At 36.3% G+C, this 13,373-nt stretch overlaps 1 protein-coding gene and 1 long non-coding RNA gene across 2 annotated transcripts; one reads left to right on the top strand and one right to left on the bottom strand.

The window, feature by feature from the left end:
- Positions 1-638: 638 nt before the first annotated feature.
- On the top strand, positions 639-11,109 carry oacyl (O-acyltransferase like; the record flags this gene model as incomplete). Its single annotated transcript, XM_084137991.1, has 15 exons — positions 639-792; positions 1,233-1,366; positions 1,558-1,636; positions 1,845-1,980; positions 3,468-3,700; positions 3,846-4,013; positions 4,133-4,235; positions 5,769-5,870; positions 5,985-6,150; positions 6,259-6,338; positions 7,353-7,463; positions 8,431-8,554; positions 8,652-8,838; positions 9,228-9,370; positions 10,938-11,109. The coding sequence occupies 15 exons, from the start codon at positions 639-641 to the stop codon at positions 11,034-11,036; spliced, it is 2,019 nt and encodes a 672-aa protein (XP_083994117.1). The 3' UTR covers positions 11,037-11,109.
- LOC311097988 lies at positions 8,704-12,019 on the bottom strand. Its single transcript, XR_014609348.1, has 3 exons — positions 11,990-12,019; positions 11,823-11,896; positions 8,704-8,818 (listed from the first exon to the last, which is right to left on the bottom strand). It is a non-coding gene; the product is annotated as an uncharacterized lncRNA (long non-coding RNA).
- Between the last annotated feature and the right edge of the window lie 1,354 nt (positions 12,020-13,373).

Raw genomic sequence — 13,373 nt, 5'->3', positions numbered from 1 at the left:
TGTAACTTATTACCTCTTAGTTTTGCCAGCTGCAGGTTTACAGTGCACTGTAGTGTAAATCTAAGGCATTAGAGAAAATATAATTTTATAAAATTTCTTCTGTCTTGTTAAACGTGCTACATGTTAAGATTCATTAATCTTTCTGCCTTAAATATTTGTTAATATAAGTGATTTTTTCTGGCAAATGTTTCTCTTAGACTGAATTGAGTTCTCATTAAGGTGTCACAGAAATATCATTGTTTTGTCTTTTGTTTCTCCTTGCATGAGACAATGATATTAGAGTATTGCTATATAATGTGGATTGCATAGCTCAGATGATTTGGCCTTGGAAGAACCTTATCAGAAATATTTAAGATTTTTTTTTCTCTCCAGATTTTGTTCTTCAGAGCAGAGAACTAATCATGACCACATTCACAAAACAAACGTTGTGTTGTTGTCGAGTTGTTCATGGCCTCCCGGTGGTAAAGGGCTGATTATGTCTGGTTGGGTGTGATGGACAGACTAGCATCCAAGCGTGCCGATTTGATTTCCATGGTCATTTTGAATGACGGGTCACATGTCCACCTCTTCTCCCATCATGTGTTCAGGTCTCACATTATTTAAACCAGTGAAACGGCCAAAATGAATCACTGTACAAGATGCCACGGTTAACATGGAGTGCTGTCACTCTGATGTACCTGTTCGTTTTTCACGACGCATGTGCCTGGAACGTGTCACAGAAATGCACGGGGGACACAAAAGCGTTCCTTACGGAATTACAGAAAGAAACTCCAAGAAAATACGCAGTTTTGAGTAAGTAATAATGCCAGACTTTTACTGAAGCATCACTTTTAAACCTCTACTTGAATGGGGGTCATGTTTTCTGGTTGAGCTTTGCTTTTTATTTTACTCCCAGAATCATGAACGTAATTATTGACTGACTTTGACACATTTTTGTGCTCATGGAACTCTGTTATCAGACATTTTAATTTAACAATATTAATAATATTTGAAACATTGTTTAGAATATATTAGAGGTGTTTATATGTTAAATTTTGATTTTATGTTTAATATTTTTTAAATAATTTAATAAAAAATGTTTGTATTTTTTAAAATATATTATTTTTTATTATATAAATATACATACATACAAACATACAGTACACACACACACACACACACACACACACACACATATATATATATATGGTTTGATTGTTTTTCATTCCTCTGTCCTGCTCCACTTGTTGTAGTGTATGATGCGTTTGGTAAGATAGGCAGTGATGTTGAGGGAGGGAACGTGAACAGACCTGGATCTCAGAGAGAGTGTCTGTCTGTGGAGGGCCCCGAGTTCAGGGGACAGTACTGCCAGGTGTTCCTCAAACAGGTACGGGTACACTCACACAAACAACATGTACAATCCACAAAGAAATTGTTTTTATAATATTGCATATTTTTTACAATAAGTGTTTTATGTATCATGCCAGTGTGTGATACAAATATTGCAATGTGATTAAACAACCCGACACTGTCTGGAATGGAGATGAAAGAGTGATCGTTGGTGATTCTGTTGTGCAGGACAGGGTGGAGTACTTTGTAGGTGTTTGTGTTCCAGACTCTTGTACAGAATCAGACGTCCAGACGCTAGTGGTTTATGGTGAGTGAAATCATTGTGTCTGATGTACACAAAACAATTATGCCACCCTTAAAACATTTTTTTTCATTGCATTAGACAAACAGTTAACCATGTGTAATTTATTTGAAAGCAAGATACACAAATTATAGATTTACTATGGTTCTTTATCATTTTTGTGTGGGGCATACAGTATGTACACCTGTCTACATTTGTGTGTTTGTTTCAACAGAGGCATTTGAACAGAAACATATCTCTTTGCTTCCTTCTGTGCCTTCAATCTTGATGTCGGATTCCACATTGGGCATATTTATGACTCAATGCCTCAGTGATTCCCCCAATGTTGACCTGTCTGCTATAGTCTGCCTGTGAGTAACATACAAACACACACACACACACACACACACACACACACACACACACACACACACACGTAGTTTAGTACCTGTCTTCTAGCATAGGTCGTTTAAGTCTGGCCAGTTTGATGACACACCAAATCCCTGTGCCCATCCATTCAGCTTTCCATTGGTCTTTCTTTTAAAACCCAGGAAGCTGTTCCTCACCCACCCCCCACCCCCCACACACACATGGGTTCAAGCTTAGAATGGGTGTTTTATTAAACAGTCACACTTGATTATGTTATTCCTAGTTTGCTCCTTTTACATAGTCATTTATTTATTTATTTATTTTACTTTTTAGAAGTAGTTTTTTCATTTGACTTGCACATGTACGGAGCACCTAAAGGGGAAAAAAACATGAGATGGGAGGAAAAAAATATGTTTTAAAACTTTTCCACAAGAAACTTGGCATTCTCATTTAAAAAAAGTGTGTTCCCCCAAAAAACGTTGCAAAGTTTTGCAAAGACTGCAAACCATTTGCGACAGAACGCAAAAGCATTGATGCATTTCTTTCCTCCCATCTCATTTTATTTTTTCACCACCATGTCCCTTTTAGAGGCTCTGCACATGTGCCCCATATGCTAGAGTGTTGTGTCTGTGATTTCCAGGGCGTTGCTATGCAGCTGCTAAGGTATTTTAAGACTTTTTTTGGTGTTCTGTGTGGTTGCTTGGAAGTTACTATGCAGTTTCTAAGGCATTTTGAGACTTTTATGCAGTTACTTTTATGCAGTGTTCTGGGCAGTTACTAGGGCATTGCTATGAAGTTGCCAAGATGTTTTGAGACTTTAGACATTTGCTAGGTTGTTCCGGGTGGTTGCTATGATGTTGCTAGGTAGATGATAGGGTGTTTTGGGTGGTTGTTATGGAATTGCTATGCAGAGACTAAAGTGTTTTGAGACTTGATGCGGTTGTAAGGTTGTTCTGGGTGGTTGCTAGGGCATAGCTAGGTAGATGGTTGGTGATTGCTAGGCAATTGCTATGCAATTGCTAAGTTGTTCTGTGTGGTTGATAGGGTGTTGCTATGCAGTTGCTAATGTGTTTTGAGAGTTCATGCGGTTGTTTGGTTGTTCTGGGTGTTTGATAGGGTGTTGGTCGTTTTGGGTGTTTGCTATGGTGTTGCTTGATAAATGCTAGGTTGTTCTGGGTGGTTCCTAGGGCATTGCTATGAAGTAGCTAAGGTGTTATGATACTATACGGTTGCCAGGTTGTTATGGGTAGTTGCTTGGGCATTGCTTGGTAAATGCTAGGTTCCAGTTGGCATGGGTGTTTTTGAGACTATACAGTTAGTACATTGCTATGCAGTTACTTAGGTGTTTTGAGACTTTTGATGCAGTTGTTATGGGTGGTTGCTAGGCATGTTGTTCTGGGTGGATGCGAATGCAAATAAGGATGTTTTTCTTGGAGCAAAAACATTAATAAGTGTGTAAGAGTTTTTTTTTTTTTTTTTTTTGTCTCAGGTTTGTTTGCTGTGCATTATTGGCACTTCCTCTCATAGCTTCCATCTATGTGGCGTTAATAAAAAGGAAGAGAATGAGAGAGGTGAGGCCAGTGGTGGGTTTTGCTCAAACCTCAAACACCAACCAATACGGCGCTGTCTTGGCTAATGGCTCGGCCAATCAGAGTAAAGCATGCAGTGATGCCCCTGATGCCTCACAAACGAGGAATCAAAATGCAGAAAATGACCAGCAGGGCAAGTACACACACAGAGACATACAGATACCCTTTTTTTAGCATTTATAGCAAATGTGACTATAAAAATCTTTCTTTTTTCACATTTCATGCCCTTTCCTCGCATTATTTCCCCCCTCCTCTATCCTCATATTTTCTTTTCTCAGCGGTGTTATCATGCCTTCAGGCACTCTCTGTACAGAACAGCAGTCAGGGGGTGCTCGCCATGGAAAGCTCTGGAAGCAGTTATTCCTCTCTGAATGGCATCCGTATCCTCAGTCTACTCTGGATCATCTCAGGCCACACCGTGCAGCTCAGTGCCTGGAGTAACCTGGGTGAGAGTGAGGGAGAGATATCCGTATCCATGCACTACTTTGACTATTAATTGAGAGAAAAGTGTTATTTGTGTCTTTCACCTGATTTCATCAGTTTCACTTGATTTGTTTCCATGTAGATAATAAAAAGAGGTGGAAGGACATGGTGGAGAAGAACCCTCTGTATGTCTTGGCCTTCAGTGGGCCAGTGTATCTAGCGGTTGACTCTTTTCTGCTGCTGGGGTAAGACCATCTTAGCAATAGAGCGCAGCAGTCGGGTTCCAGAAGTAAAAACTCCATTCATTTGATTTTTTAATGATAACTTATAAACCTTTAAAGACAGCCTTACTGTGAGCTACAAGGTTGTTGGTATTTGGTATTTGCTCTGTTGAAGCCATTAGACTGCATTATATACTTTTTTGAAATTCCAATGGGAGAAATGAAAAATACTTCTGGAACCAACGCTGCTGAAAAAATGGGCTGGTGAACTGGCTCACATGTCATTTTAGACAAAAATATGAAACAAAAGCAATCTATGATCATCACAGTACTATCATTCGCCTTCACTTGTTGGCTATTCGTCAAAAAAAAATAAAAAAAAATGGCTCTGTTTAAAATAAAGTGGCAGTCTTTAAAGACACTAATAATATGCTATTTTTAAGCCACATGCCATTTAATATGTATTTATCGGTATTTAAGTGTTTTTTCAGATTCATAAACTTTGTCTAGCGTTTTATGGGGTCGTTTACACTACACCATTTTCAACTAAAAACTTTGTATGTGTTTTGGCCGTTCATTTACACTACAATGGCGATTTGGGGGACTGAAAACACTGAAAATTATACCGTTATTGTCTCAGTGTAAACTACAAAAACACAAATTTGTGAAAATGGTGACTTCATGCACATGCATATATGTGTTCAGTCTAGGCGTGTAGTGTTTCTTTACAAAGTGACATCGCCCACTACTGGGATGGCAGCATAATACAGCATTTTTAGTAGCTTTTATGGATCCGTGTGTACAGGGATCTTTTTTACAACATTGTCATCTGTACATGAAAAAAATCTGTTTTTAGTACATTGTTGTCCTGTAAACGTACCTTAAGGCTTTTTTTATACAATTACTAGCATGTTCTGGGTGGTTGCTTGGGCGTTGCTATGCAGTTGCTAAGATGCTTAGAGACTTTTTATGTGGCTGCTTGTGTTTTTTGAGTGGTTGCTAGGATATTGGTAAATACTAGGTTGTTCTGAGTCATTTCTAAGGTGTTGCTATGCAGTTACTAAGGTGTTAAACTTTTGTCGAACAGTTTTACAGAATTGAGAAAAGTTGTTGCCATATGGCAGTTCTTTAAGGTATTTTCTCTTTGGATATTCATTCAATTTAATGACATCATTATTTATTTATTTATTTGGATTTGTTTTAAATAATATGCTTGTATTTATTCATATATAATGGTTGTGATTTATGTTTCAGAAAAATAAATGCATTTATATTGTACAGAAATGCCCAGAAGAATTATGTACAATTGACTTTTAACAGTTAGGATGGGCAGCTGGGGATTTATGCGTAACTTACTAAATTGCCTAATTACAAGCAATTAACCATATACCAAACCCTATATAGAAAGTACATGTAGTTAATTAATATTACTCATTACTTATTTGTGTAATAAAGTGTAACCAAAACATTGTTTAACCATGTTGCATGACATAATCTCCAACTTAGAATAACTGGCTTATTAGTATTGACAGTGTGTTGTTTGTTTGGTTGTGTCAGTGGTCTACTGAGTGCCAAATCACTGCTAAACTCCATCCAGAGGTCAGATGACACTCTCAGCTTCAGTCTGGTGGCTCATTTCCTCTTCAAGCGGTTCAAGCGGTTAGTTTTGTCTTCATAGCTTCCAGTCAAGACATATGTTAGTTCTACGCCAATTTTCCCTGGTTGATATTCTGATAATCATCTACCTTTAGTATCTCATCTAATTCTTCCCAGGATTCAACCTCTCCATCTCTTCATCGTGTGTCTAACCATTGGACTCTTCTCCGTCGTTCAGAGAGGGGTCTTCTGGTTCATAGCAGAGGATGAGGTCTTCAGCTGTAAGAAATACTGGTGGTCAAACCTGCTCCTCATCAACAACCTCTTCACCATCACAGACATTGTACGTCTGGGAACCTTTTGATTTATCTGATCACTTCACTCGTGTAATTGCAGCATATGGTTAAAAGTACATGACATTATTGCAATAAAAAATAACTTCTTTTTTAAGTGTGCACCCTGGACGTGGTATCTATCCATTGACTTCCAGTTCTATGCAACAACACCTTTTCTGATCTTCCTATACAGAATGTAAGTTCAGTCCTTTTGCCTGTATCATAAATACAGAATTTATTACCACACCACCCTTTATATCTCACGTTAGACATGTGGGTATATACAGTATATATATTAAATATTTTATTTAAAAAACATTTTTTAATAAATGGTGATTTTCATTAGAAACAGAGTAAAGGCAATATAATAAAATAATAAAGTAATCTAAAAAAAATAGCTTAAATTAAATGCTTACAACAAAAAGTAGTTGCAAATTATTGTAAATAGTTTAAAATAATAAAAAATGTCCACATACACTATCGTTCAAACGTTTGGGGACATTACAATTTTTATTAATATGAGAAATAAGTCTCATATGTTCACCAAGGCTGCATTTATTTGGTCAAAAATACAGTAAAACTGTAATATTGTTAAATATTACTACAATTACAAAGAACTGTTTTCAATTTTAATATATTTTAAAATGCATTTTATTCCTGTCATCAAAGCTGAATTTTCAGCATCATTACGCAGTCTTCAGTGTCACATGATCCTTCAGAAATCATACTAATATTCTAATATTGGTTCTCATAAAACATTTCTTATTATCAGTGTTGAAAAAAAATGTGCTAATTAATATTTGTGTGGAAATTGTGATACATTATTTTTGGATTCTTCATTGAACAGAAAGTTCCAAATAAAATATAAAAATATTGTATATTGTATAATTTTTTTTTATTTGAAACCGAAATCTTTGTCGCATTATGCTGTCTTTGCTGTCACTTTTGATCATTTTAACGCTTCCTTGCTTAAAGTATTAATTTTCAAAAGCTTGAGATGATGAATATGATTAAAAAAAATAAAAGTAAAGAGAATGCAATGCAAAATAGTTCTTAATAGTTCTAAAAAATTGGCTTTGTTTTCATTAAACAAGCCATGATTTCTCATTTCTTTCTTTGGGGTAAAATATGAAATGTTTTGTGAGATTCACCCATGTAAAGGCTGCCAGTTGTTTCCAGGTCATAATCAACATCTCTTGCTTATTTACAGAAACAAAAGTGTGCTTGTCGTTGTGTCGTCGGTTCTCCTAATCCTCTCCAGTGTAACGGGAGCCCTGATCACCGGTTTCCTGCAACTCCCTGTGCACCAGCCAACCACACTGTAAGAGATCTTTTTTTATTTATTGCATCACTAAGAAAACACTCCCAATGAGACGAAATCACACAGGCAAAGCAGGCATTTCTAAAACACTGATTATGGCCTCTGCTGCCAATGCAATACAGAGTCAGTTTTAATACCAAGAGTCTGATTTTTGTTCCCTTAATGGATAGTTCACCCAAAAATTTCCCAATTACTCTCTCTCATGTTTATCAAACCTGTAAGACTTTCATCTTTGAAACACAAATGAAGATATTTTATATGAAATTAGAGAGATTTCTGTTCCTCCATTGACAGCCTACGCAACTACCAATTTGACGCTTCAAAAAGTTCATAAAGAGATTGTAAAACTAATCCATATGAATTGATGGTTTAGTCAAAATTTTCTGAAGAGACTGCATCGATTTCTAAGATGAACAGATTCAATTTAGACTTATTCACATATAAACATTGATCAGCGAACATTAACAGAAGCTCAACTGAACCTACTTGACACACGAGAATGAACCTCATTGTTTTTTTCTGAAGCTCAAATGTGCTGCGTAACACGAGAATGAACCTTATTGCTTCTTTTACGTCAAGCGAACATGCTTGAGGTTCTGTTTACCACAACTGATGTGTGCGTTGATGAGTGTTTATATGTAAAAAAAAGCCTAAATTAAATCTGTTCATCATATAAAGCGATTGTGCCTAACCGAATTTGGACCAAACCGCTCAATTCATATGGATTAGTTTTACGATCTCTTGATGAACTTTTGAAGTGCTAAAGTGGTAGTTGTGTAGACTGTCAATGGAGGGACAGAACTCTCTTAGATTTCATTAAAATATCTTAATTTGTGAACATGAACAAAAGTCTTACGGGTTCGGAACGACATTTTCAGGTGAACTAACCCTTTAAATGTTACCTATGTTTCAAATTGCTATTTAAATGTAATTCATTGATATTCTGGACTGGTTGACTTGTTTTCAGGGCCTACGAAAGCTATTTTCAGTATTACTACAACAAACCCTACACAAGATATGGACCATATCTGCTGGGCATTCTTGCTGGAATATACATGACAACCAAGAAAGAAAGACTTATAAAACAACAGGCAATGTGTTTAATACTTTTTACTTAGTCACAGTATTCGTTTTTACATCAAAAATTTGTTTTCAGTCACTTAACAAATCATTTTTGTTATGTGACAGTGGCAGGTAGTCATAGGTTGGCTCTGCTCCCTGTCAGTCATGGCCGTGTTAGTGGGATTGGCCTATGTGCTGAGAGAAGTCCCGCCCTATCCGTCCCTTCCCCATGCTGTTTATCAGGGGACACACCGCTCGCTCTGGGCCCTGGCTCTGGTCTGGATCATCCTGGCCTGTGAGGAAGGACACGGGGGTAACAAGAAAAGCTTTGAAAACTCAAATTGAAGTAAAAAATTATAATTAAGGCATAACGTGCAGTCAGCTAATCATTATTGCAAAAAGCAAACCATAACAGGAATGGATTTGCATCACCCTGAGGAGTTAATTTCTATGGTAAAGAGTAGCTGATAGTACATCTTACCCATTATTACATGGCTGCTACTAAATAAATGAACATTGATTTGAATTGAAATTAAATGAAAGAGACTACATAGTGATATGAGGCATGAAACCAGCAGTGTAATAATAGCAAATCATTTTAATAAGCACCTTTCAACCATAATTAATTAACTGCCAACCAAATAAAAATGCATGTAAGTGGTGTCTGTTAAAACATACCTAAATATGTATCTCTCTGCACAGGGTTTGTGGATAAAATTCTGTCTTTAGGCCTGTGGGCTCCCCTGTCTAACATCAGCTTTGCCTGTTATCTGATCCACCCCATTATTATTATACTGTACAATGGCAAACAAGAGACAACCATGCACTACACAGACTTCAACTTTGTAAGTATTCTCTTCAAATAAATGCAAATGAGAGCATGCAGGACAGTTAATAATAAAATCTTGATGTTTATTTATATATATATATATATATATATATATATATATATATATATATATATATATACACACACACACACATTAATAAATGTTAACACATTGTTAGTTCATGTTAACTAATGTGGTTAACTAATGTTAACAAATGAAACCTTATAGTAAAGTGTTACATTTTTTTAAAGGGGCTATATGTAGAATTCAGTAACCCCTTGTTATTAGCAACTTATTGCTCGCACTCGTACACACACTCCAAAGTGACGTGAGCGAGTCTTGGCCAAAACAGTGACTGAACATGATTCACCGGCATCATTTCGACAGATGAGCTTAATTAAATCGCACTGTAATGATAGTTTCCTTTTTTTATTTTCCCATGCAAACTGTTAGCCTGACTACGTCAGACTTCGTACTTCCGCTCAATTTCATTTCGCTTCTGTACTCAGTCTGAGACAGCGTAATAGCTTTCCGTTTTCCTCCGGCCTGAAAACAGCCGGCCAATCAACGAACAGAGGGCGGGCTGAGAGCCGTGACGACGTAGACGCTGATTGTACCGTGGATGCGTAGATTTACTTCACATAATCTGCAAAAGTCGTTCACAGCCATGTTCACTCCGGTATTTCGCTCGATGGTTTTGTTTTCGCATCATACATGTGTTTACAGTGGAAGTTAGATGCGGCTGAGCATGCGCATAACACACGCCATAAACAAACGTTATGTGATTGGCTTACGGTAACCAATGATTTTAAACTTCAGACAAGCGCCCCCCCCCGCGAGAAAGAAAACGCTTTTCAATTATGCCATGCCAGACTCTTTCTACGAAGCAAAGCGAAGTAGCAGAGTTTGGTATTACCAGGCTAGCAAACCGTCCCTTCACATAAAAATCAGTCTACGGGCTTTCATTGACAACCTAGGAAGTCGGGGAAGGTCTTGTGTTTTTAAGTTTCATTACAAGCTGTTCCCACATTGGCAATAATTTTTCATTCAAACATGAAAATTCTTACATAAGCCCCTTTAATGTTTTTGAAATATGTCTCTTCTGCTCACCAAGGCTGCATTTATGTGATCAAAAATACAGTCAAAACAGTAATATTGTGAAATATCATTACAATTTAAAATAACCGCTTTCTATTTTAAAATGCAATTTATTCCTGTGACGGCAAAGCTGAATTTTCAGCATCATTACTTCTGACTTCAGTGTCTCATGATCCTTCAGAAATCATTTTAGTATGCTGATTTACTGCTCCATAAACATTTGATTATTACCCATGTTAAAAAAAATGATGTTCTGCTTGATGTTTTGGGGGAAACTGTGATAAAAAAAAATCTTCAGGATTCTTTGATGAATAGAAAGTTCAAAAGAAATTGAAGAAATTGCAGAATCTTATGCAGCACTGTAGGCTAAATGTCTTTACTGTCACTTTTGATCAAGTCAAATCATGGTGAACTGTTCATTCTCTTTCCGGATGCCATTTTTAATTAGCATTTTGTCTTCTTTTCTCTCGTTTTCTGTCCTCAGTTCTACCTGTTTCTGGGTCACCTGCTGTTGACAGTCTCTATAGGTTACGTGTTAACTGTGCTAATTGAAAAGCCGTATCTCTTCCTGTCGAAACGATAAGTCCTGCTTCATTCCCTCAAAACTGGAAGGTGAAGAGAAGATTAGCATATATTTAAGAGAAAAGAGAAGATTTAATTACAGTATATTTGAATAGTTCAGATGCAAAAGCTTCTAAGTGCCATCTGAAATTTTCTTCTATAATGATCATTTTTATCAAGCTTGTATATTTAAGTTCAGTAATTTCACTTAAATGGCAATGAAAATTACCTATTAAATGTCATTTAAGTGAAATTACAGAACTTAAATGTACAAGCTTGATAAAAATGATCATTCTAGAAGAAGATTTCAGATGGCACTTAGAGGCTTTTGCATCTGAACTATTCATTTATTCATTTATTACCCTTATACCTCATTTCATTCTGTGAAAGCTGTAGATTACGGTTTATGAACAGTGTTAGAGAGCTTTGCTGTTGTTATTTGAATGCATAAAATAAATGATAGCCTATATTGATGTACAGAATTAATAGAATTGAAAAGTTCAATGTTATAGTGTATGTTGTCATATAGTGACAATGCTTGTTTGGTTTTTTTTTGGTTTTTTTTATAATGCAAGACTCACAGAGAGTAAACATTTACTTTGATGGTACTATGGTATAATGATGACATCAGATGGTATCAGCATTAAATATTACAACAGCCATTTTTTGGGGATTTTTTTTTGTATGCATATTATACAGGAAATGTCTCTGCATAATGGAATGATGTCATGCATGAAATGAGCTGATGTCATGCATGACAAACATGAGTACCTCAAGTGTGAGCAACTCAAGACAATAAAACTCTGACCAGTTGAAGTGCAGTTTGGGTGACCAGTGACCACATCTTAATAGCAGGAAGTGAAAGATGATTCATGTCCATCACTGTAATTAAAAAAAAAAAAAAAATCATCCCATTAGTCACTTAAGAAAAGAAGGCTTGCAAGACAAAATACTGCATAGCATGCTGTTACCCACCTGAGCGCCTGCTGTAATCTGGTAAGCAACAACATCTGAATCACATGAAGACAATCAACATCAAGTGGTCAATCAACTCTTCAAGAGGCCAATTACTGTAGCTATTTCACAACTTAGAAATTACAGAACTACTTTAAAACTTCATGCAACTCATTTAGACTTTTGTGTAACAAGTTCAAACTCAAATTAACCTATTGCAATAACCCAAACTTAACACGAGCTACTTACTGCACAGTATACACTATATAGCCTTATTAGCCTACTGCATAGTACAATTTAAAAAAATAGCAAGTGAAGAAGTAAACCTCAATTCACTGAACAATGTACATTATTTTTTTTATCTAATTAATATTTCCAAAATTGCGTTAAAACGTTTTAAAAAATTGCATTGCATTGTGGGATACAGTATTTCAGTTAGTATGCTTTATGTTTTTTTTAGTAGGCCTATGCACTGTTTGTTGCAAAACGTACCCAGATGACATTATAGCTACTACTTCCGGCGAGATTTTGAAGTGTGAATTTATTGAAACATAGGCCTACAGTTCGAACAACCGCTCGATACAAAGAATCGGACTTTCCAAAGTTAAAAGGTACTTGAAAGGTATTTTGAGACTTTTGATGATTATATATGACATTTCTACTGTCAGTGAAGGTTTATTCATGTTAGTAGCCTAGTTGGGGAAAAAAGTGCCTGCGAAGCCTGACATCCATCTTTAAAAGAGTAGACTAATCTATTTATTTAGAACACCACATTTACATTTAATATTTTTTATTCGACGATGTGCTTAGTCTTTTCAAGAAAAAAACATTCCGTTTTATAATATAATGTAAAAATGTACATGATAATTAACATGTATACAGCGACACCTTGTGGATACAATGAGAAACATCATCAAGATCGCTTACCACTTTTGTTCACGAGCATAAAATGACTCCAACACTAAAGTATGCTTTACTGGCACTGTACTTATGACGCAAGTCTTATTCGTTTGCTATTTGAGAGCTGTGAAGCTGTTTTAGCAGGTGGTCTTATCCACGAAAAGTTATAAATGCATGGTGACTTTATTTGTCAGAATGTTGATGGATGCTTCTTAGATCAGTCTTCCTATTAAATTTCGTGGATGAATTAACAAATGGCATATTCAAATCAAAGTCATTTAGCCCCTCTGAGTCACTTTGTCCTGACATTTTCTTCATTAAAGAGTGCCTTTTATTGGGTCAGCTGGAGCATAGTCCTGAGAATGAAGTCAAAGGCTGTCCCACTTTCTGTTTTCTGCACCTCTCGGCCTCATTTAACACACCACCGTGCATACAGTGATTCATATGGTGCAGCAAGATGCCCTGTGCAACAACACATGCTAGTGAAGTTATATTTAACTGACTT

This window comes from Abramis brama (genome assembly GCF_963993115.1).
Source record: "Abramis brama genome assembly, chromosome: 15".
NCBI classification, from domain to species: Eukaryota; Metazoa; Chordata; class Actinopteri; order Cypriniformes; family Leuciscidae; genus Abramis; species Abramis brama.
Note: the sequence above shows the minus strand (reverse complement) of the source record. Positions and strands in the feature narration are given on the sequence as shown.